Source organism: Oncorhynchus tshawytscha, linkage group LG08 (assembly GCF_018296145.1).
Source record: "Oncorhynchus tshawytscha isolate Ot180627B linkage group LG08, Otsh_v2.0, whole genome shotgun sequence".
Taxonomy (NCBI): Eukaryota; Metazoa; Chordata; class Actinopteri; order Salmoniformes; family Salmonidae; genus Oncorhynchus; species Oncorhynchus tshawytscha.
In genome coordinates, this window is record NC_056436.1 from 90,148,887 (window position 1) to 90,174,887 (window position 26,001).

At 43.0% G+C, this 26,001-nt stretch overlaps 1 protein-coding gene, 1 long non-coding RNA gene and 1 pseudogene across 2 annotated transcripts in view; 1 reads left to right on the forward strand and 2 right to left on the reverse strand.

Annotated features, from left to right (window-relative positions):
• Positions 1–4,480: 4,480 nt before the first annotated feature.
• LOC121847039 lies at positions 4,481–12,421 on the reverse strand (annotated as a pseudogene).
• A 4,164-nt stretch (positions 12,422–16,585) lies between these two features.
• On the forward strand, positions 16,586–25,995 carry LOC121846968 (probable alpha-ketoglutarate-dependent hypophosphite dioxygenase). The gene is made up of 8 exons (XM_042326188.1): positions 16,586–16,718; positions 17,425–17,501; positions 19,684–19,884; positions 22,508–22,805; positions 23,446–23,537; positions 23,901–24,040; positions 24,698–24,802; positions 25,796–25,995. The coding sequence occupies exons 3-8, from the start codon at positions 19,755–19,757 to the stop codon at positions 25,877–25,879; spliced, it is 849 nt and encodes a 282-aa protein (XP_042182122.1). The 5' UTR covers positions 16,586–16,718; positions 17,425–17,501; positions 19,684–19,754; the 3' UTR covers positions 25,880–25,995.
• The window catches only part of LOC121846969, a 44,579-nt gene continuing 44,483 nt past the window's right edge, over positions 25,906–26,001 (reverse strand). The window contains exon 3 of the long non-coding RNA XR_006083971.1: positions 25,906–25,973. This is a non-coding gene — a long non-coding RNA (uncharacterized LOC121846969). The remainder of the gene's footprint in view (positions 25,974–26,001) is intronic.

Genomic DNA, 26,001 nt, shown 5'->3' on the forward strand with positions numbered 1-26,001 from the left:
AATAAACAATTCCTGGTGTTAAAACTACTATATGAGGTGTTATTGTAGAACTCCATTGGGGTAAACAATAAACACTTCCTGGTGTTAAAACTACTACATGAGGTGTTATTGTAGAACTCCATTGGGGTAAACAATAAACACTTCCTGGTGTTAAAACTACTATATGAGGTGTTATTGTAGAACTCCATTGGGGTAAACAATAAACACTTCCTGGTGTTAAAACTACTACATGAGGTGTTATTGTAGAACTCCATTGGGGTGTTAAACAATAAACATTCCTGAAAGTGTAACAGCATCAGCACTGAGTATGAGTGTTAATTTAACACTGAAAAGTTTGCACAGTATAGACACTGGCCCAATTTTAAATGTAACACTGTTAGGGTTCATGTGAACTAGGCAAGTCAGTTAATTAAGAACAAATTCTTAATTACAATGACGGTCTACACTGGCCAACCGGACGATGCTGGGCCAATTGTGTGCCGCCCTATGGGACTCCCAATCACAGCTGGTTGTGATACAGCAGTGCCTTAGATCGCTGCTCCACTCAGGAGCCTGTTGATTTAACACTGAAGAATTAGTTATGCGCTATATTGTACTGTCACTAAGTTTGATCATATTTATTTTAGTTATAAGAAATGTGAAAACTTTAGTAAGTCGTTTATCATTTGATTGTTACTATATTTAGAAATAATATCCGTCATTTCAAGCCCTATTGCCCCAGTTTTGTTGAATCGGAAAAAATCTATGATTTTCATAATATTTGTACAATGTACATCAGCAATTTCTAACTATTTTAACCAGGAAGGGGATTTCCAGACCTTTCTAATGCTACGCAGCAAGACCCGTTATTGTTTGTAGCCTCCTCATGAAAAATAATGATGTTTGGGTAAGTTTATTTAGGTGGAAATCTACATTTTGCCCTTTCATTCAACTGGTTAAAATCCCAATCCCAGATTTTTTTTACAAATGAAACATAGTTTGCTGTGACTTACAAAGTAAGGCCCACCAAGTTCCACAGAGAAAGATGCCAGTGTATAGTGAGATGGTTTATTCAACACGTAAATCACAATAAGACACATGAAGAGGTAATATAGCATGAAGTCCCAGATACATTATCTTACATGTTCATTCAGCATTTAATTTGTCCTCCATTCACATTTTATACATGTAATTATTATCATTATCAATGCACTAAAATAACAGGTCAGCTCAGGTCACCTTCAGAGTGGCTTGCCTTTTTGTTCACTCTACAGAAACAGGAGATGGACTCCTGCCCTATGGGCCGTTCTGGTCCACTCTACAGAAACTGGAGATGGACTCCTGCCCTATGGGCCGTTCTGGTCCACTCTACAGAAACTGGAGATGGACTCCTGCCCTATGGGCCGTTCTGGTCCACTCTACAGAAACAGGAGATGGACTCCTGCCCTATGGGCCGTTCTGGTCCACTCTACAGAAACTGGAGATGGACTCCTGCCCTATGGGCCGTTCTGGTCCACTCTACAGAAACTGGAGATGGACTCCTGCCCTATGGGCCGTTCTGGTTCACTCTACAGAAACAGGAGATGGACTCCTGCCCTATGGGCCATTCTGGTCCACTCTACAGAAACAGGAGATGGACTCCTGCCCTTGGGCCATTCTGGTCACTCACAGGAGATCTACAGAAACAGGAGATGGACTCCTGCCCTATGGGCCGTTCTGGTTCACTCTACAGAAACAGGAGATGGACTCCTGCCCTATGGGCCGTTCTGGTTCACTCTACAGAAACAGGAGATGGACTCCTGCCCTATGGGCCGTTCTGGTTCACTCTACAGAAACAGGAGATGGACTCCTGCCCTATGGGCCGTTCTGGTCCACTCTACAGAAACAGGAGATGGACTCCTGCCCTATGGGCCGTTCTGGTTCACTCTACAGAAACAGGAGATGGATCTCCTGCCCTATGGGCCGTTCTGGTCCACTCTACAGAAACAGGAGATGGACTCCTGCCCTATGGGCCGTTCTGGTCCACTCTACAGAAACAGGAGATGGACTCCTGCCCTATGGGCCGTTCTGGTTCACTCTACAGAAACAGGAGATGGACTCCTGCCCTATGGGCCGTTCTGGTCCACTCTACAGAAACAGGAGATGGACTCCTGCCCTATGGGCCATTCTGGTTCACTCTACAGAAACAGGAGATGGACTCCTGCCCTATGGGCCGTTCTGGTTCACTCTACAGAAACAGGAGATGGACTCCTGCCCTATGGGCCGTTCTGGTCCACTCTACAGAAACAGGAGATGGACTCCTGCCCTATGGGCCGTTCTGGTTCACTCTACAGAAACAGGAGATGGATCTCCTGCCCTATGGGCCGTTCTGGTCCACTCTACAGAAACAGGAGATGGACTCCTGCCCTATGGGCCGTTCTGGTCCACTCTACAGAAACAGGAGATGGACTCCTGCCCTATGGGCCGTTCTGGTTCACTCTACAGAAACAGGAGATGGACTCCTGCCCTATGGGCCGTTCTGGTTCACTCTACAGAAACAGGAGATGGACTCCTGCCCTATGGGCCGTTCTGGTTCACTCTACAGAAACAGGAGATGGACTCCTGCCCTACGGGCCGTTCTGGTTCACTCTACAGAAACAGGAGATGGACTCCTGCCCTATGGGCCGTTCTGGTTCACTCTACAGAAACAGGAGATGGACTCCTGCCCTACGGGCCGTTCTGGTCCACTCTACAGAAACTGGAGATGGATCACAGAAACAGGAGATGGAGTCCTGCCCTATGGGCCATTCAGTCCACTCTACAGAAACAGGAGATGGACTCCTGCCCTATGGGCCGTTCTGGTTCACTCTACAGAAACAGGAGATGGACTCCTGCCCTATGGGCCGTTCTCACAGTCCACTCTACAGAAACATGAGATAGACTCCAGTCCGACCCAGTCCGACCCAGTCCAACCCAGTCCAACCTAGATACTGTGAGCTCCATAGGGGTATTGGACTACAGTAGTTCTCACCTGTATAGGGTAGACACAGGTAGAGTGACACATGCATGCTGTACGGTTTGAAACACTTCTACATGGACGTTACCATGACGACATATAGTCCTGAATGAATAATGATGAGGGAGAAAGTAAAAAAGTTAAATGCACACATCAGAGAAAACAGAGGTTAGGGGCCATATCTCTAGATCTCATTTTATATCATATAGGGTAGATACAAGACATGCTAACCTCTCACCATTAATTAGAGGTTAGAATTTTTGGAGAGTATGATGTTTTTGTCTGTCATTAATCAAGATTCATTCAGGATTATCCGTAATCATGATAACATCCACGTTAATGTAGAAGTGTTTGGAAACATAGTCGATTCTAATCCTACATTATTTAACATTTCTATTGGGCACAAAATAATCTGAAACTCAACCAAAACAAACAACAAATGCATCCAACACGTTTGTAGAGTCACAAGATTGATATAGTTAATGCGTGCTATGAACATGGGACCAAATAGTAAACTTTTGACTACTTTAATACATAGAAGGGAATTTGTCACAGTACTTTTATAGGGTAGACACAGGTAGGGACGATCATATCACAGTAGTTCTTCTCCTAATATGGGGGTGGGATGTCACAAGGTGAACACAGCAGTAAGTTCAAGGTGAACAACTGTTCAAGGTGAACCAAGTATCATCAAGGTGAACACAGCAGTAAGTCATCAAGGTGAACACAGCAGTAAGTCATCAAGGTGAACACAGCAGTAAGTCATCAAGGTGAACACAGCAGTAAGTCATCAAGGTGAGTACAGTATCATTAGGTTCCTCTAAGTATCAGACAGTAATACGGTAATGGTATCTCTATGGATATGGTTGTCAGTTGTGCTGTAAGGCTCATCACAGCAAGGTGGAGAAGTGACTGAACTGGTCTGATCCACTGGCCATCACTGTAGCATGGAAACGCCTGGGACGGTCTGGGTCCTGCAGAAGAGAGAGAGAGAGATTGAGAGAAACATAGGGTAGACACAGGTCAGAGACATATCTACAGTAGTTCTCACCTGTATAGAAGGTCCAGAGAGACAGGTAGAGACATATCTACAGTAGTTCTCACCTGTATAGGTATACAGAATGTCTAGTAGGACCTGGGATGGGAAGACATACAGGTAGAGACATATCTACTTGGGATGGGAAGCTACAGTAGTTCTCACCTGTATAGGTAGTAGATACAGGTAGTAGACATATCTACAGTAGAGACATATTCTCACCTGTACAGGTAGAGACATATCTACAGTAGTTCTCACCTGATACAGGTAGAGACATATCTACAGTAGTTCTCACCTGTCCAGTAGATCTCACCTGTAGATACAGGTAGAGACATATCTACAGTAGATCTCACCTGTATAGACATATCCAGTAGGCAGGTACAGGTCTACAGTAGGACCTGTATAGGGTATCGTAGATCTCAGAAGGGTAGATACAGCGTCTCTTCTGGAGAAGTAGTGTTGGGGTCGTATCACGAAGCCACAGGTCTCTTCTGGGAAGTGTGGACCAGGAACCCATCATGGATCTGATTGGGTTAACCATCAACATCAAATCACAATCCCAAATGGCACCTTAATTCTTATGAGAAACACAATATAGTTTAGAAGAATAGAATGTGTATTTCCCTGTAATACAGAATGTCTAGTAGGACCTGGGATGGGAAGGTCACTGTAATACAGAATGTCCAGTAGGACCTGGGATGGGAAGCTCACTGTAATACAGAATGTCCAGTAGGACCTGGGATGGGAAGCTCCCTGTAATACAGAAGATGGGAAGCTCACTGTAATACAGAATGTCCAGTAGGACTTGGGATGGGAAGCTCACTGTAATACAGAATGTCCAGTAGGACTTGGGATGGGAAGCTCACTGTAATACAGAATGTCCAGTAGGACTTGGGATGGGAAGCTCACTGTAATACAGAATGTCCAGTAGGACTTGGGATGGGAAGCTCACTGTAATACAGAATGTCCAGTAGGACTTGGGATGGGAAGCTCACTGTAATACAGAATGTCCAGTAGGACTTGGGATGGGAAGCTCCCTGTAATACAGAATGTCCAGTAGGACCTGGGATAGGACCTGGGATGGGAAGCTCACTGTAATACAGAATGTCTGTTTGCTGACATTTGTTGTTCTGAAAAAGACAAGAACCCCCAGTAGGGGGCAGTGTGACTTACAGACATCTGCCCAGCCAGCAGGGGGCAGAGTAGAGCGCTATCCGTTTGCACCAGCTCCTCAGGGATCTCCTGGTTGACTGACAGCATGTTTCCGGGCGGGAGGCGAGTTGGTGGGGCAGCATGCCAGAGCAGTGGCTTCCTGGAGGAGAAGGGGGAAGAGGGGATGGGGAGAGGAGAGGACAGGAGAGGGGAAGAGAGGAGTAGAGGAGTAGCGAGGCGAGGCAAGGCGAGGCGAGGAGAGGAGAGTGAACACTTTACTAACCACACAGACTCTAGTCTTCTGTTTGTCTATAAAAGGACAATTTACTGCAGTCATTTCATGCTAGAATGACAGAAAGAGGCTTTCAGAACATTAACATTGGCTAAATGCAGATAAATATTTTGAGGAGCCATTTGAGTATTTATTTATCTAGTTGTGGCACCAATTAGAACTGAACTGGAAATTTCTGGAAACTAAATGATTTGGTGAGTTTTAGGTGGTCAGGGGAGCTGCAGTACCTGGGATGACCTTCAGTGCTCCGTTTTCTGCCAGTGAGTCGTCTAGAGCCAGCCACACCGACAGGACTGGACCCCCAGCTATTCCCCAGTACCTGGAGGAATCAGAAAGCTGCTGAGTAAATACGTGTTATTACTCAAAACGTACTGTAGTAGTAGGAGTGGTGTAGCAGTAGTAATATTGTAGTACTACTGTAGTAGTTGTAGTGACAGTACTACAAGCAGTATTGGTAGCAGTAGTAGTACTGTAGTAGTAGGAGTGGGATTGTGATAGTTGTAGTAGTAGTAGTAGCAGTAGTAGTACTGTAGTAGTAGGAGTGGGATTGTGATAGTTGTAGTAGTAGTAGTAGTAGCAGTAGTAGTACTGTAGTAGTAGGAGTAGTATTGTGATAGTAGTAGTATTGTAGTAGTGTTGTGGTAGTAGTAGCTGTAGAATTGTAGTAGTAGTAGTTGTACTGTAGTAGTAGGACTGGTGTAGTAGTAGTAATATTGTAGTAGTAATGTGGTAGTAGTAGCTGTTGTATTGTAGTTAGTAGTAGTAGTAGTAGCAGTAGTGATGTAGTAGTTGTAATATTGTAGTACTACTGTAGTAGTTGTAGTAACAGTACTACAAGCAGTATTGGTAGCGGTAGTAGTACTGTAGTAGTATTTGACTATTTTTGAGATATTTGTAACTGACAGTAGTATTAGTATTGTCATAGTAATGTAGCTGTAGAAGTATAAGTGATGTACTCACCTCATATCCTGGTGCCAGGCCACGAAGGGCAGTCCAGTCTCACTCTGCTGGTCCTTGTCTGATGACCTCACCTCCTCCTCACTGGTCAGAGTGATGGCATCATTTCCTGCCTGTGTGGCTGTGGGGTGGGGTGTGGGGGTTGTTGGGTACTTGCAGATGAAGCGTGAGTCTAGCAGGATGACATCAGAGCCCAGGATGGACTGTACCACCTGTAGGATGTGGGGGTGTTTGGCCAGGCCCATCACCCAGGGGTACTGCAGGTGCACATTGTGGAGACTGTACTGGGTATACTCCTCACCTGAAGTCAGGTAGACACAGGTAGATATCAGTAAATACAGGTAGATATAATTCAATACAGGGAGATACAGATAGATATCATTCAATACAGGTAGGTATCATTCATTACAGGTAGACAAAGGTAGAGATAATTCAATACAGGTAGATATCATTCAATACAGGTAGATATCATTCAATACAGGTAGATATCATTCAATACAGGTAGATATCATTCAATACAGGTAGATATCATTCAATACAGGTAGATATCATTCAATACAGGTAGATATCATTCAATACAGGTAGATATCAGATACAGGTATATCATTCAATACAGGTAGATATCATTCAATACAGGTAGACATTCAAGGTAGTAGATATCATTCAATACAGGTAGATATCATTCAATACAGGTAGATATATCAATTAGAATCATTCAATACAGGTAGATATCATTCAATACAGGTAGATATCATTCAATACAGGTAGATATCATTCAATACAGGTAGATATCATTCAATACAGGTAGATATCATTCAAAACAGGGTAGCCTAGTGGTTGGACTAGTAACTGAAAGGTTGCTAGACAAATCTGTCGTTCTGCCCCTGAACAGGCAGTTAGCCCACTGTTCCTAGGCCGTCATTGAAATAAGAATTTGTTCTTAACTGACTTGCCTGGTTAAATAAAGGTAAAATAAAAAATTGTTTAAAAAAAACACATGTCGATACAGGTAGATATCAATACAGGTAGACAGAGTTAGATATCATTCAATACAGGTAGATATCGTTCAATACAGGTAGATATCATTCAATACAGGTAGATATCATCTCAAGGCCATCACAGGTAAATATCATTCATTGAGTGGCTACAGGCCATACTTCAATGACCTGATGCTACAGGTAGCCATATCATTCAATACAGGTAGATATCATCAACCACAGGTAGATATCATTCAATACAGGTAGATATCATTCAAACAGGTAGTACAGAGTTAGATATAATTCAATACAGCTAGACAGAGTTAGATATCTTAAAACAGGTAGATATCTATCTCAATACAGGTAGACTGTTAGATATCATTCAATACAGGTAGACACAGGTAGATATCAACAATACAGGTAGACAGAGTTAGATATCATTCAATACAGGTAGACAGAGTTAGATATCATACAGGTAGATATCATTCAATACACGTAGACAGAGGTAGATATCATTCAATACAGGTAGACACAGGTAGATATCATTCAATACAGGTAGACAGAGTTACAGGTATATCATTCAATACAGGTATATCATTCAATACTGTAGACAGAGTTAGATATCATCAATACTAGATATCATTCAATACAGGTAGACACAGGTAGATATCATTCAATACAGGTAGACACAGGTAGATATCATTCAATACAGGTACATAGATATCATTCAATACAGGTAGATATCACTTAATATCATCAGGTAGACAGAGGTAGATATCATTCAATACAGGTAGACACAGGTAGATATCATTCAATACAGGTAGATATCATTCAATACAGGTAGATATCATTCAATACAGGTAGACACAGGTAGATATCATTCAATACAGGTAGATATCATTCAATACACAGGTAGATATCATTCAATACAGGTAGACAGAGGTAGATATGTTATACAGGTAGACACAGGTAGATATCATTCAATACAGGTAGATATAGTTCAATACAGGTAGACACAGGTAGATATCATTCAATACAGGTAGATATCATTCAATACAGGTAGACACAGGTAGATATCATTCAATACAGGTAGACACAGGTAGATATCATTCAATACAGGTAGACACAGGTAGATATCATTCAATACAGGTAGACACAGGTAGATATCATTCAATACAGGTAGACACAGGTAGATATCATTCAATAATACAGGTAGATATCATTCAATACAGGTAGACACAGGTAGATATCATTCAATACAGGTAGACACAGGTAGATATCATTCAATACAGGTAGATATCATTCAATACAGGTAGACACAGGTAGATATCATTCACAGGTAGACACAGGTAGATCATTCAATACAGGTAGATATCATTCAATACAGGTAGACACAGGTAGATATCATTCAATACAGGTAGACACAGGTAGATATCATTCAATACAGGTAGACACAGGTAGATATCATTCAATTCAGATACAGGTAGATATCATTCAATACAGGTAGACACAGGTAGATATCATTCAATACAGGTAGATATTCAATACAGGTAGACACAGGTAGATATCATTCAATACAGGTAGACAGAGTTAGATATCATTCAATTCAGATAGACAGATGAAGATAACATTCAATAGATTCCATTTAAAGGACATGTTTAACCATAAAAGGTTGAACGAACAAGGCTGTTAACCTTCTGTTCCTAGGCCATCATTGAAAATATGAACTTGCCTAGTTACATAAAGGTAAAATAAAATAAAAACATAATCATGGTGATATTACAGATGTATTGACCTATAACCCTAACCCCCTTCCTCCTCCTCGTCCCCCTCCACTCACCGAACTCTCTCTCCAGGTGGTTGAAGGCCTGTCTGGCCTCCCTCAGCTCTGTGTCGTCTAGGACCGGTACAGCAGAGAGGAATCCCTGCTGGTTGTAACGTTCCTTCATCTGACACGTGGACACACTCATCTCTGGGTTGGCTGCTGTACACGCCAGTCCTGACTGTGTCAACTCCACTGGGTGAAGGCTGTTTTTATAACCTGGAAAGAGAGGGAGAACAGAGAGACAAAGGGAGTGTGTCTTTGAGTTGTGCCCAGGCCATAAACAGTTGTCCTAACATAGGTATTTCTGTTTATCTTCTTAAACCTCAGCCTCACTCTCTCTCTCTCTCTCTCTCTCACTCTCTCTCTCTCTCACTCTCTCGCTCTCTCTTTCTCTCTCTCTCTTTCTCCCTTCTCCCTCTGGTATTCCCGTCACATGTATTCTGGGTTGTTTATGGAGTCCGGCCGTACCGCTGTCAGAAGAGGTGCTGCTTGATCAGCTTTTTCAGCTTAATGGGAAAACCATATTCTGGTGGCTGAGTTAGTCACAACATGAGACAGGGGGTCTCATGTTAACCAGAGCCTTAAGGGAATAGACAGGGGTCTCATGTTAACCAGAGCCCTAAGGGAATAGACAGGGGGTCTCATGTTAACCAGAGCCCTAAGGGAATAGACAGGGGGTATCATGTTAACCAGATCCCGAATGGAATAGACAGGGGGTCTCATGTTAACCAGAGCCCTAAGGGAATAGACAGGGGTCTCATGTTAACCAGAGCCCTAAGGGAATAGACAGGGGGTCTCATGTTAACCAGAGCCTTAAGGGAATAGACAGGGGTCTCATGTTAACCAGATCCCTAAGGGAATAGACAGGGGGTATCATGTTCAATGTTGTTTAAATAATGCAAAAACAAAGTGTTGGAGAAGAAAGTAAAAGTGCAATATGTGCCATGTAAAAAAGCTAACGTTTAAGTTCCTTGCTCAGAACTTGAGAACATATGAAAGCTGGTGGTTCCTTTTAACATGAGGCTTCAATATTCCAAGGTAAGAGGTTTTAGGTTGTAGTTATTGTAGGAATTATAGGACTATTTCCCTCTATACCATTTGTATTTCATATACCTTTGACTATTGGATGTTCTTATAGGCCCTATAGTATTGCCAGCCTAATCTCGGGAGTCGATAGGCTTGAAGTCATAAACAGCTCAATGCTTGAAGCACAGCGAAGAGCTGCTGGCAAACGCAGGAAAGTGCTGTTTGAATGAATGCTTACGAGCCTGCTGCTGCCTACCAAATCCAGAAACTATCATTTAGAAAACAAAACGTTTATTCTTTCAGTGAAATACGGAACAGTTCCGTATTTTATCTAACGGGTGGCATCCATAAGTCTAAATATTGCTGTTACATTGTACAACCTTCACCTTTATGTCATAATTATGTACAATTCTGGCAAATTAATTATGGTCTTTGTTAGGAAGATGGTCTTCACACAGTTTGCAACGAGCCAGGCGGCCCAAACTGCTGCATATACCCCGACTCTGTCGCACAGAACGCAAGAAACGTGAAACAATTTCCCTTGTTAAAAGAAATTCATGTTAGCAGGCAATATTAACTAAATATGCATGTTAAAAAATATATACTTGAGTATTGATTTAAAGAAAGGTGTTGATGTTTATGGTTAGGTACATTGGTGCAACGATAGAGCTTTTTTCGCCAATGTGCTTCTTAAATCACCCGTTTGGAGAAGTAGGCTGTGATTCCATGATAAATTGACAGGCACCGCATCGATTATACGCAATGCAGGACAAGCTAGATCAACCATGTGTAGTTAACTAGTGATTATGTTAAGATGGATTGTTTTTTATAAGATAGCTTGCAACGTAGCTTGGCTCCTTGCTGACAGGTAGTCAGCCTGCCACGCAGTCTCTTCTTGGAGTTCAATCAAAAATGCTGATTACCGATTGTTATGAAAACTTGAAATTGGCCTTACACACGCACAGAAACACACTGAAACACACACACACAAACAGAACAGAAAAACCTTCTCTGCTCTGCACTGCCCTCAGTGTGAGTGACCTGTAATTGTCTGGTGTGTGTCCAGGTTCCAGTGTTTGTCAAGGAAGGTACATGTTATTACTGCAGTCATCATGGAATTAACTTCTCACCACAGTTAGGCAAGTTAAACAACCTGACTAGATATCTTTTAACATGTCCATATTTATGACAAGACATATTTATTGACGTTCCTCTGAAACATATGGAAAGAAAAAACAGTTTGATGAAAAGAGAATCTTACCTGAAGTGGGTCAGACTTGAAGAACCACTGTCCCCTGGTGTGATCTGTCCGAAAGCCTACTACTGCTCCTGTAAAAGCTGCAGATAGAGAGAGAGCGAGAGAGAGAGTGAGAGAGAGCGAGAGAGAGAGCGAGAGAGAGCGAGAGAGAGAGAGAGAGAGAGAGAGAGAGACAGAGAGACAGAGAGAGAGAGAGAGAGAGAGAGAGAGAGAGAGAGAGAGAGAGAGAGAGAGAGAGAGAGACAGAGAGAGAGAGAGAGAGAGAGAGAGGGAGAGAGAGAGAGAGAGAGAGAGAGAGAGAGAGAGAGAGAGAGAGAGAGAGAGAGAGAGAGAGAGAGAGAGAGAGAGAGAGAGAGAGAGAGAGAGAGAGAGAGAGAGAGAGAGAGAGAGAGAGAGAGGAGGAGAGAGACAGAGAGAGAGAGAGAGAGAGAGAGGGGGAGAGAGCGAGAGAGAGAGCGAGAGAGAGCGAGAGAGAGCGAGAGAGCGAGAGAGAGAGAGCGAGAGAGCGAGAGAGAGAGAGAGAGAGAGAGAGAGAGAGAGACAGAGAGAGACAGAGAGAGAGAGAGAGAGAGAGAGAGGGAGAGAGAGCGAGAGAGAGAGAGAGAGAGAGAGAGAGAGAGAGAGAGAGAGAGAGAGAGAGAGAGAGAGAGAGAGAGACAGAGAGAGAGACAGAGAGAGAGAGAGGGAGAGAGAGAGAGAGAGAGAGAGGGAGAGAGAGGTTAAAGCCCATAAAAGCATACCAAAGTCTTAAATACTTATTTGCTCTCCTCCATACCTCTGTCTGCTTCTGCCGGAGTCTCAGATGTCTCCGTCTGTCTGGACGGTGGTCTGATGTGTGGATGATGGTCACAGCAGAAGCTCTGTAGGTCAGTATGAAACTGTGGTAGTAGAAGTCTTGGTGATGTGGAGTCCTCAACCTGTCTGATCTCTTATATACGGTCCTGCCAGGAGGGCTGAACCGCAGGTGGAAACTACAGACGTTAACCATCTAGAATGACACTACAGGTGAAAGACTGAGCCATGGTGACATTCCCTAGGTCATATTCATCATCATTCAGACACAGTTCATTAGGAGGAAGTACAAACTCTATGAATTTCCCTTCTCATCAGTTGACAGTAATCTGACAGTCTTAAGACACAATAAGGTGTGGAACGTACACAAAGACACTTTGTCCAAAACATACAGCCTACTTTCCTGTAGCTGGTACACAGAGCTGGATTCTGGCTTCTCCTGCTATAGCCCCATCTACTGGTCAGTGGATTTCAGTGCCAGACACTCATCTAAACACACCTCATCACTTCATTATCACACGGTGATGCTCTGGGAGTCTGTGTGAAGTGAACTCAGTGTTGTAAGGGCAACATCCAATGTTGGAAGGAAAGGTTATTTATTCAAAGAGTAGGCTTCAGTGACTTTCACATTGATAAGGAAGGCTTTTTGATAAATACCAACTCATTGTAGTGTTTCCCATCATCTCAATCTCAATTTATTATCATCTCAATTTATTCTGCTTCCTTCTCTTGAACTTGGTTCTTAGAAAAAGGGGAATTGTTAAGGTGACACATCCATGAATGAATGGCATGTCCCTCTTACCTGGAAAATAAACAAAACACTGTGAATTTCCGCTCTCATCAGGTGAGTCATGTGACATACTTAAGACAGTAATGTGTAAAATAAACACACGATGAATGCCGTTCTAAAAAATAAGGAGAGATTTTAAAGGAGGAAGAGTTGAGACAAACATTCCATATTATCAAGGAAGCCTGTACAGGTGTAGAGTTCATCATGTGGCACCTCTCATCAGGTGACAGTTAGTCGGGGCGGCATGGTAGCCTAGTGGTTAGAGCGGTGGACTAGCAACCGGCCTAGTTAAAAGACGACAAAATAATATGAGAGTTCATCATGAATCACCTCTCATCAGGTGACAGACAGGGTCCCTCTACCCACATCGACAACAACCTCCCTCGGAGCATCGTTACTCATCGCGCCACAAAACAACTACTTCAGGACAAGACTGAGTGACGTCACCGATTGAAACGCTATTAGCGCGAACCACCGCTAACTAGCTAGCCATTTCACATCGATTATACCTCTCATCAGGTGACAGTTATGTGACATTCTCTAATTCATCATGTGGCACCTCTCATCATGTGACATTCTAGAGTTCATCATGTGTCACCTCTCATCCGGTGACAGTCATGTGACATTCTGTAGTTCATCATGTGGCACCTCTCATCAGGTGACAGTCATGTGACATTCTTAAGACGCTGTAAGGTGTGGAACGTACAGAGACACTTGGAAACCCAAGTCCCAAACTTATCCTTTCCACCCCAAGCTGACCCCAATGGATACTAAACCTGACCCTGCTAGATGTGGCAGTCTGGTGTTGTGCACATGGTGGCGCTGCCTAGGGGCTTAACCCTGTCCCAGCCATTAGCAACCTGTGGGTTACACAGGGAGCAGTGGCATTCAAGTGAATAAAACATCACAAAAGTTTCAGGAAGGCCATAAAGGTCATCAAGGACAACAACCACCCGAGCCACTGCTTGTTCACCCCGCTATCATCCAGAAGGCGAGGTCAGTACAGGTGCATCAAAGCTGGGACCGAGAGACTGAAAAACAGCTTCTATCTCAAGGCCATCAGACTGTTAAACAGCCACCACTAACATTGAGTGGATGCTGCCAACACACTGACTCAACTCCAGCCACTTTAATAATGGGAATTGATGGGAATTGATGTAAAATATATCACTAGCCATTTAAACAATGCTACTTAATATAATGTTTACAAACCCTGTTTACATTAACCCTTTAAACAACGCCCAAGATGTTGCAAGACAGTGCTGCTTGGCAGGCTCGTGTTTCGAAGGACGCATGACTCTGGAAATCCGCCTCTCCCGAGTCCGTACGGGAGTTGCAAAAAAGGATAAAAAAGGATAAAAATATCAACAACCAAAACATTTTATAAATAAAATGCTACTAGACCCCTGGTGGATTGGGTTATATGCCAGTGGGATAGCCTCCACAATAAAACCCTGCTACTGGACCCCTGGTGGAGGGGGTTATATGCCAGTGGGATAGCCTCCACAATAAAACCCTGCTACTGGACCCCTGGTGGAGGGGGTTATATGCCAGTGGGATAGCCTCCACAATAAAACCCTGCTACTAGACCCCTGGTGGAGGGGGTTATATGCCAGTGGGATAGCCTCCACAATAAAACCCTGCTGCTAGCTGGATATCCTGGATCCATTCAATGTACGTGCACAAAGATCTTTCCGGGCACAGGGCATGTAAACTTGTGTTGCTCTTCGGAAGGAACTCGCAACTCCCGTTCTGTGAGCTTGTGTGGCCTACCACTTTGCCGCTGAGCCGTTGTTGTTCCTAGATGTTTACATTTCACAAAAACAGCAGAAATTTGACAAACTGATTCTTTGGAAAGGTGTCATCCTGTGACGGAGACTGCATGGCTTTGTGCTCAATTTTTATAACAGCTGTCAGAAACTTTTGTGATGTTTTATTCACTTGAATGCCACTGCTCCCTGTGTAACCCACAGGTTGCTAATGGCTGGGACAGGGTTAAGCCCCTAGGCAGCGCCACCATGTGCACAACACCAGACTGCCACATCTAGCAGGGTCAGGTTTAGTATCCATTGGGGTCAGCTTGGGGTGGAAAGGATAAGTTTGGGACTTGGGTTTCCAAGTGTCTCTGTACGTTCCACACCTTACAGCGTCTTAAGAATGTCACATGACTGTCACCTGATGAGAGGTGCCACATGATGAACTACAGAATGTCACATGACTGTCACCGGATGAGAGGTGACACATGATGAACTCTAGAATGTCACATGATGAGAGGTGCCACATGATGAATTAGAGAATGTCACATAACTGTCACCTGATGAGAGGTATAATCGATGTGAAATGGCTAGCTAGTTAGCGGTGGTTCGCGCTAATAGCGTTTCAATCGGTGACGTCACTCAGTCTTGTCCTGAAGTAGTTGTTTTGTGGCGCGATGAGTAACGATGCTCCGAGGGAGGTTGTTGTCGATGTGTGTAGAGGGACCCTGTCTGTCACCTGATGAGAGGTGATTCATGATGAACTCTCATATTATTTTGTCGTCTTTTAACTAGGCCGGTTGCTAGTCCACCGCTCTAACCACTAGGCTACCATGCCGCCCGACTAACTGTCACCTGATGAGAGGTGCCACATGATGAACTCTACACCTGTACAGGCTTCCTTGATAATATGGAATGTTTGTCTCAACTCTTCCTCCTTTAAAATCTCTCCTTATTTTTTAGAACGGCATTCATCGTGTGTTTATTTTACACATTACTGTCTTAAGTATGTCACATGACTCACCTGATGAGAGCGGAAATTCACAGTGTTTTGTTTATTTTCCAGGTAAGAGGGACATGCCATTCATTCATGGATGTGTCACCTTAACAATTCCCCTTTTTCTAAGAACCAAGTTCAAGAGAAGGAAGCAGAATAAATTGAGATGATAATAAATTGAGATTGAGATGATGGGAAACACTACAATGAGTTGGTATTTATCAAAAAGCCTTCCTTATCAATGTGAAAGTCACTGAAGCCTACTCTTTGAATAAATAACCTTTCCTTCCAACATTGGATGTTGCCCTTACAACACTGAGTTCACTTCACACAGACTCCCAGAGCATCACCGTGTGATAATGAAGTGATGAGGTGTGTTTAGATGAGTGTCTGGCACTGAAATCCACTGACCAGTAGATGGGGCTATAGCAGGAGAAGCCAGAATCCAGCTCTGTGTACCAGCTACAGGAAAGTAGGCTGTATGTTTTGGACAAAGTGTCTTTGTGTACGTTCCACACCTTATTGTGTCTTAAGACTGTCAGATTACTGTCAACTGATGAGAAGGGAAATTCATAGAGTTTGTACTTCCTCCTAATGAACTGTGTCTGAATGATGATGAATATGACCTAGGGAATGTCACCATGGCTCAGTCTTTCACCTGTAGTGTCATTCTAGATGGTTAACGTCTGTAGTTTCCACCTGCGGTTCAGCCCTCCTGGCAGGACCGTATATAAGAGATCAGACAGGTTGAGGACTCCACATCACCAAGACTTCTACTACCACAGTTTCATACTGACCTACAGAGCTTCTGCTGTGACCATCATCCACACATCAGACCACCGTCCAGACAGACAGAGACATCTGAGACTCCGGCAGAAGCAGACAGAGGTATGGAGGAGAGCAAATAAGTATTTAAGACTTTGGTATGCTTTTATGGGCTTTAACCTCTCTCTCTCCTCTCTCTCTCTCTCTCTCTCTCCCTCTCTCTCTCCCTCTGTCTCTCTCTCTGTCTCTCTCTCTCTCTCTCTCTCTCTCTCTCTCTCTCTCTCTCTCTCTCTCTCTCTCTCTCTCTCTCTCTCTCTCTCTCTCTCTCTCTCTCTCTCTCTCTCTCTCTCTCTCTCTCTCTCTCTCTCTCTCTCTCTCTCTCTCTCTCTCTCTCTCTCTCTCTCTCTCCCTCTCTCTCTCTCTCTCTCTCTCTCTCTCTCTCTCTCTCTCGCTCTCTCTCTCTCTCTCTCTCTCTCTCTCTCTCTCTCTCTCTCTCTCTCTCTCTCTCTCTCTCTCTCTCTCTCTCTCTCTCTCTCTCTCTCTCTCTCTCTCTCTCTCTCTCTCTCTCTCTCTCTCTCTCGCTCTCTCTCTCTCTCTCTCTCTCTCTCTCTCTCTCTCTCTCTCTCTCTCTCTCTCTCTCTCTCTCTCTCTCTCTCTCTCTCTCTCTCTCTCTCTCTCTCTCTCTCTCTCTCTCTCTCTCTCTCTCTCTCTCTCTCTCTCTCTCTCTCTCTCTCTCTCTCTCTCTCTCTCTCTCTCTCTCTCTCTCGCTCTCTCTCGCTCTCTCTCTCGCTCTCTCTCACTCTCTCTCTCGCTCTCTCTCTATCTGCAGCTTTTACAGGAGCAGTAGTAGGCTTTCGGACAGATCACACCAGGGGACAGTGGTTCTTCAAGTCTGACCCACTTCAGGTAAGATTCTCTTTTCATCAAACTGTTTTTTCTTTCCATATGTTTCAGAGGAACGTCAATAAATATGTCTTGTCATAAATATGGACATGTTAAAAGATATCTAGTCAGGTTGTTTAACTTGCCTAACTGTGGTGAGAAGTTAATTCCATGATGACTGCAGTAATAACATGTACCTTCCTTGACAAACACTGGAACCTGGACACACACCAGACAATTACAGGTCACTCACACTGAGGGCAGTGCAGAGCAGAGAAGGTTTTTCTGTTCTGTTTGTGTGTGTGTGTTTCAGTGTGTTTCTGTGCGTGTGTAAGGCCAATTTCAAGTTTTCATAACAATCGGTAATCAGCATTTTTGATTGAACTCCAAGAAGAGACTGCGTGGCAGGCTGACTACCTGTCAGCAAGGAGCCAAGCTACGTTGCAAGCTATCTTATAAAAAACAATCCATCTTAACATAATCACTAGTTAACTACACATGGTTGATCTAGCTTGTCCTGCATTGCGTATAATCGATGCGGTGCCTGTCAATTTATCATGGAATCACAGCCTACTTCTCCAAACGGGTGATTTAAGAAGCACATTGGCGAAAAAAAAAGCTCTATCGTTGCACCAATGTACCTAACCATAAACATCAACACCTTTCTTTAAATCAATACTCAAGTATATATTTTTTAACATGCATATTTAGTTAATATTGCCTGCTAACATGAATTTCTTTTAACAAGGGAAATTGTTTCACGTTTCTTGCGTTCTGTGCGACAGAGTCGGGGTATATGCAGCAGTTTGGGCCGCCTGGCTCGTTGCAAACTGTGTGAAGACCATCTTCCTAACAAAGACCATAATTAATTTGCCAGAATTGTACATAATTATGACATAAAGGTGAAGGTTGTACAATGTAACAGCAATATTTAGACTTATGGATGCCACCCGTTAGATAAAATACGGAACTGTTCCGTATTTCACTGAAAGAATAAACGTTTTGTTTTCTAAATGATAGTTTCTGGATTTGGTAGGCAGCAGCAGGCTCGTAAGCATTCATTCAAACAGCACTTTCCTGCGTTTGCCAGCAGCTCTTCGCTGTGCTTCAAGCATTGAGCTGTTTATGACTTCAAGCCTATCGACTCCCGAGATTAGGCTGGCAATACTATAGGGCCTATAAGAACATCCAATAGTCAAAGGTATATGAAATACAAATGGTATAGAGGGAAATAGTCCTATAATTCCTACAATAACTACAACCTAAAACCTCTTACCTTGGAATATTGAAGCCTCATGTTAAAAGGAACCACCAGCTTTCATATGTTCTCAAGTTCTGAGCAAGGAACTTAAACGTTAGCTTTTTTACATGGCACATATTGCACTTTTACTTTCTTCTCCAACACTTTGTTTTTGCATTATTTAAACAACATTGAACATGATACCCCTGTCTATTCCCTTAGGGATCTGGTTAACATGAGACCCCTGTCTATTCCCTTAAGGCTCTGGTTAACATGAGACCCCCTGTCTATTCCCTTAGGGCTCTGGTTAACATGAGACCCCTGTCTATTCCCTTAGGGCTCTGGTTAACATGAGACCCCTGTCTATTCCATTCGGGATCTGGTTAACATGATACCCCCTGTCTATTCCCTTAGGGCTCTGGTTAACATGAGACCCCTGTCTATTCCCTTAGGGCTCTGGTTAACATGAGACCCCTGTCTATTCCCTTAGGGCTCTGGTTAACATGAGACCCCTGTCTATTCCCTTAGGGCTCTGGTTAACATGAGACCCCTGTCTATTCCCGGGATCTGGTTAACATGATACCCCTGTCTATTCCCTTAGGGCTCTGGTTAACATGAGACCCCCTGTCTCATGTTGTGACTAACTCAGCCACCAGAATATGGTTTTCCCATTAAGCTGAAAAAGCTGATCAAGCAGCACCTCTTCTGACAGCGGTACGGCCGGACTCCATAAACAACCCAGAATACATGTGACGGGAATACCAGAGGGAGAAGGGAGAAAGAGAGAGAGAGAAAGAGAGAGCGAGAGAGTGAGAGAGAGAGAGAGTGAGAGAGAGAGAGAGAGAGAGAGTGAGGCTGAGGTTTAAGAAGATAAACAGAAATACCTATGTTAGGACAACTGTTTATGGCCTGGGCACAACTCAAAGACACACTCCCTTTGTCTCTCTGTTCTCCCTCTCTTTCCAGGTTATAAAAACAGCCTTCACCCAGTGGAGTTGACACAGTCAGGACTGGCGTGTACAGCAGCCAACCCAGAGATGAGTGTGTCCACGTGTCAGATGAAGGAACGTTACAACCAGCAGGGATTCCTCTCTGCTGTACCGGTCCTAGACGACACAGAGCTGAGGGAGGCCAGACAGGCCTTCAACCACCTGGAGAGAGAGTTCGGTGAGTGGAGGGGGACGAGGAGGAGGAAGGGGGTTAGGGTTATAGGTCAATACATCTGTAATATCACCATGATTATGTTTTTATTTTATTTTACCTTTATGTAACTAGGCAAGTTCATATTTTCAATGATGGCCTAGGAACAGAAGGTTAACAGCCTTGTTCGTTCAACCTTTTATGGTTAAACATGTCCTTTAAATGGAATCTATTGAATGTTATCTTCATCTGTCTACCTGTATTGAATTATATCTAACTCTGTCTATCTGAATGGAATGATATCTACCTGTGTCTACCTGTATTGAATGATATCTACCTGTGTCTACCTGTATTGAATGATATCTACCTGTGTCTACCTGTATTGAGTGATATCTACCTGTATTGAATGATATCTACCTGTATCTACCTGTATTGAGTGATATCTACCTGTATTGAATGATATCTACCTGTGTTGAACATATCTACCTCTGTCTACGTGTATTGAATTATATCTACCTGTGTCTACCTGTATTGAATGATATCTACCTGTGTCTACCTGTATTGATGATATCTACCTGTATTGAATGATATCTACCTGTATCTACCTGTATTGAGTGATATCTACCTGTATTGAATGATAATGATATCTACCTGTGTCTACCTGTATTGAATGATATCTACCTGTGTCTACCTGTATTGAATGATATCTACCTGTATTGAATGATATCTACCTGTATCTACCTGTATTGAGTGATATCTACCTGTATTGAATGATATCTACCTGTGTCTACCTGTATTGAACATATCTACCTCTGTCTACGTGTATTGAATGATATCTACCTGTGTCTACCTGTATTGAACATATCTACCTCTGTCTACGTGTATTGAATGATATCTACCTGTATTGAATGATATCTTCCTGTGTCTACCTGTATTGAACATATCTACATCTGTCTACCTGTATTGAATGATATCTACCTGTATTGAATGATATCTTCCTGTGTCTACCTGTATTGAACATATCTACATCTGTCTACCTGTATTGAATGATGTCTACCTGTATTGAATGATATCTTCCTGTATTGAATGATATCTACCTGTATTGAATGATATCTACCTGTATTGAACATATCTACATCTGTCTACCTGTATTGAATGATGTCTACCTGCATTGAATGATATCTTCCTGTGTCTACCTGTATTGAACATATCTCAAATCAAATCAAATCAAATTTTATTTGTCACATACACATGGTTAGCAGATGTTAATGCGAGTGTAGCGAAATGCGTGTGCTTCTAGTTCCGACAATGCAGTAATAACGAACAAGTAATCTAACTAACAATTCCAAAAAAACTACTGTCTTATACACAGTGTAAGGGGATAAAGAATATGTACATAAGGATATATGAATGAGTGATGGTACAGAGCAGCATAGGCAAGATACAGTAGATGATATCGAGTACAGTATATACATATGAGATGAGTATGTAAACCAAGTGGCATAGTTAAAGTGGCTAGTGATACATGTATTACATAAGGATGCAGTCGATGATATAGAGTACAGTATCAACGTATGCATATGAGATGAATAATGTAGGGTAAGTAACATTATATAAGGTAGCATTGTTTAAAGTGGCTAGTGATATATTTACATCATTTCCCATCAATTCCCATGATTAAAGTGGCTGGAGTAGAGTCAGTGTCATTGACAGTGTGTTGGCAGTAGCCACTCAATGTTAGTGGTGGCTGTTTAACAGTCTGATGGCCTTGAGATAGAAGCTGTTTTTAAGTCTCTCGGTCCCAGCTTTGATGCACCTGTACTGACCTCGCCTTCTGGATGACAGCGGGGTGAACAGGCAGTGGCTCGGGTGGTTGATGTCCTTGATGATCTTTATGGCCTTCCTGTAGCATCGGGTGGTGTAGGTGTCCTGGAGGGCAGGTAGTTTGCCCCCGGTGATATCTACCTCTGTCTACCTGTATTGAACGATATCTACCTGTATTGAATGATATCTAACTCTGTCTACCTGTATTGATATCTACCTGTATCGACATGTGTTTTTTTTAAACAATTTTTTATTTTACCTTTATTTAACCAGGCAAGTCAGTTAAGAACAAATTCTTATTTCAATGACGGCCTAGGAACAGTGGGCTAACTGCCTGTTCAGGGGCAGAACGACAGATTTGTCTAGCAACCTTTCAGTTACTAGTCCAACCACTAGGCTACCCTGTTTTGAATGATATCTACCTGTATTGAATGATATCTACCTGTATTGAATGATATCTACCTGTATTGAATGATATCTACCTGTATTGAATGATATCTACCTGTATTGAATGATATCTACCTGTATTGAATGATATCTACCTGTATTGAATGATATCTACCTGTATTGAATGATATCTACCTGTATTGAATGATATCTACCTGTATTGAATGATATCTACCTGTATTGAATGATATCTACCTGTATTGAATGATATCTACCTGTATTGAATGATATCTACCTGTATTGAATTATCTCTACCTTTGTCTACCTTTGTCTAATGAATGATACCTACCTGTATTGAATGATATCTATCTGTATCTCCCTGTATTGAATTATATCTACCTGTATTTACTGATATCTACCTGTGTCTACCTGACTTCAGGTGAGGAGTATACCCAGTACAGTCTCCACAATGTGCACCTGCAGTACCCCTGGGTGATGGGCCTGGCCAAACACCCCCACATCCTACAGGTGGTACAGTCCATCCTGGGCTCTGATGTCATCCTGCTAGACTCACGCTTCATCTGCAAGTACCCAACAACCCCCACACCCCACCCCACAGCCACACAGGCAGGAAATGATGCCATCACTCTGACCAGTGAGGAGGAGGTGAGGTCATCAGACAAGGACCAGCAGAGTGAGACTGGACTGCCCTTCGTGGCCTGGCACCAGGATATGAGGTGAGTACATCACTTATACTTCTACAGCTACATTACTATGACAATACTAATACTACTGTCAGTTACAAATATCTCAAAAATAGTCAAATACTACTACAGTACTACTACCGCTACCAATACTGCTTGTAGTACTGTTACTACAACTACTACAGTAGTACTACAATATTACAACTACTACATCACTACTGCTACTACTACTACTACAACTACAATACAACAGCTACTACTACCACATTACTACTACAATATTACTACTACTACACCAGTCCTACTACTACAGTACAACTACTACTACTACAATTCTACAGCTACTACTACCACAACACTACTACAATACTACTACTATCACAATACTACTCCTACTACTACAGTACTACTACTGCTACTACTACTACTACTACAACTATCACAATCCCACTCCTACTACTACAGTACTACTACTGCTACTACTACTACTACAACTATCACAATCCCACTCCTACTACTACAGTACTACTACTGCTACCAATACTGCTTGTAGTACTGTCACTACAACTACTACAGTAGTACTACAATATTACTACTGCTACACCACTCCTACTACTACAGTACGTTTTGAGTAATAACACGTATTTACTCAGCAGCTTTCTGATTCCTCCAGGTACTGGGGAATAGCTGGGGGTCCAGTCCTGTCGGTGTGGCTGGCTCTAGACGACTCACTGGCAGAAAACGGAGCACTGAAGGTCATCCCAGGTACTGCAGCTCCCCTGACCACCTAAAACTCACCAAATCATTTAGTTTCCAGAAATTTCCAGTTCAGTTCTAATTGGTGCCACAACTAGATAAATAAATACTCAAATGGCTCCTCAAAATATTTATCTGCATTTAGCCAATGTTAATGTTCTGAAAGCCTCTTTCTGTCATTCTAGCATGAAATGACTGCAGTAAATTGTCCTTTTATAGACAAACAGAAGACTAGAGTCTGTGTGGTTAGTAAAGTGTTCACTCTCCTCTCCTCGCCTCGCCTTGCCTCGCCTCGCTACTCCTCCTCTACTACCTCTCTTCCCCTCTCCTGTCCTCTCCTCTCCCCATCCCCTCTTCCCCCTTCTCCTCCAGGAAGCCACTGCTCTGGCATGCTGCCCCACCAACTCGCCTCCCGCCCCGGAAACATGCTGTCAGTCAACCAGGAGATCCCTGAGGAGCTGGTGCAAACGGATAGCGCTCTACTCTGCCCCCTGCTGGCTGGGCAGATGTCTGTAAGTCACACTGCCCCCTACTGGGGGTTCTTGTCTTTTTCAACAAACAACAAAAATGTCAGCAAACAGACATTCTGTATTACAGTGAGCTTCCCATCCCAAGTCCTACTGGACATTCTGTATTACAGTGAGCTTCCCATCCCAAGTCCTACTGGACATTCTGTATTACAGTGAGCTTCCCATCCCAAGTCCTACTGGACATTCTGTATTACAGTGCGCTTCCCATCCCAAGTCCTACTGGACATTCTGTATTACAGTGAGCTTCCCATCCCAAGTCCTACTGGACATTCTGTATTACAGTGAGCTTCCCATCCCAAGTCCTACTGGACATTCTGTATTACAGTGAGCTTCCCATCCCAAGTCCTACTGGACATTCTGTATTACAGGGAGCTTCCAATCCCAAGTCCTACTGGGCATTCTGTATTACAGAGAGCTGCCCATCCCAGGTCCTACTAGACATTCTGTATTACAGTGAGCTTCCCATCCCAGGTCCTACTAGACATTCTGTATTACAGTGACCTTCCCATCCCAGGTCCTACTAGACATTCTGTATTACAGGGAAATACACTCTATTCTTCTACAACTATATTGTGTTTCTCATAAGAATTAAGGTGCCATTTGGGATTGTGATTTGATGTTGATGGTTAACCCAATCAGATCCATGATGGGTTCCTGGTCCACGCCAGTGACCCCAACACTTCCCAGAAGAGACGCTGTGGCTTCGTGATACGATACGTCCCTACCTGTGCCTACCCTATACAGGTGAGAACTACTGTAGATATGTCTCTACCTGTATCTACCCTATACAGGTGAGAACTACTGTAGATATGTCTCTACCTGTATCTACCCTATACAGGTGAGATCTACTGTAGATATGTCTCTACCTGTGTCTACCCTATACAGGTGAGAACTACTGTAGATATGTCTCTACCTGTGTCTACCCTATACAGGTGAGAACTACTGTAGATATGTCTCTACCTGTGTCTACCCTATACAGGTGAGATCTACTGTAGATATGTCTCTACCTGTGTCTACCCTAAACAGGTGAGAACTACTGTAGATATGTCTCTACCTGTATCTACCCTATACAGATGAGAACTACTGTAGATATGTCTCTACCTGTATCTACCCTATACAGATGAGAACTACTGTAGATATGTCTCTACCTGTATCTACCCTATACAGGTGAGATCTACTGTAGATATGTCTACCCTCTGAGAACCTAGATATGTCTCTACCTGTATCTACCCTATACAGGTGAGAACTACTGTAGATATGTCTCTACCTGTATCTACCCTATACAGGTGAGAACTACTGTAGATATGTCTCTACCTGTATCTACCCTATACAGGTGAGAACTACTGTAGATATGTCTCTACCTGTATCTACCCTATACAGGTGAGAACTACTGTAGATATGTCTCTACCTGTATCTACCCTATACAGGTGAGAACTACTGTAGATATGTCTCTACCTGTATCTACCTATACAGGTGAGAACTACTGTAGATATGTCTCTACCTGTATCTACCCTATACAGGTGAGAACTACTGTAGATATGTCTCTACCTGTATCTACCCTATACAGGTGAGAACTACTGTAGATATGTCTCTACCTGTATCTACCCTATACAGTGAGAACTACTGTAGATATGTCTCTACCTGTATCTACCCTATACAGGTGAGAACTACTGTAGATATGTCTCTACCTGTGTCTACCCTATGTTTCTCTCAATCTCTCTCTCTCTCTCTCTGCAGGACCCAGACCGTCCCAGGCGTTTCCATGCTACAGTGATGGCCAGTGGATCAGACCAGTTCAGTCACTTCTCCACCTTGCTGTGATGAGCCTTACAGCACAACTACAACCATATCCATAGAGATACCATTACCGTATTACTGTCTGATACTTAGAGGAACCTAATGATACTGTACTCACCTTGATGACTTACTGCTGTGTTCACCTT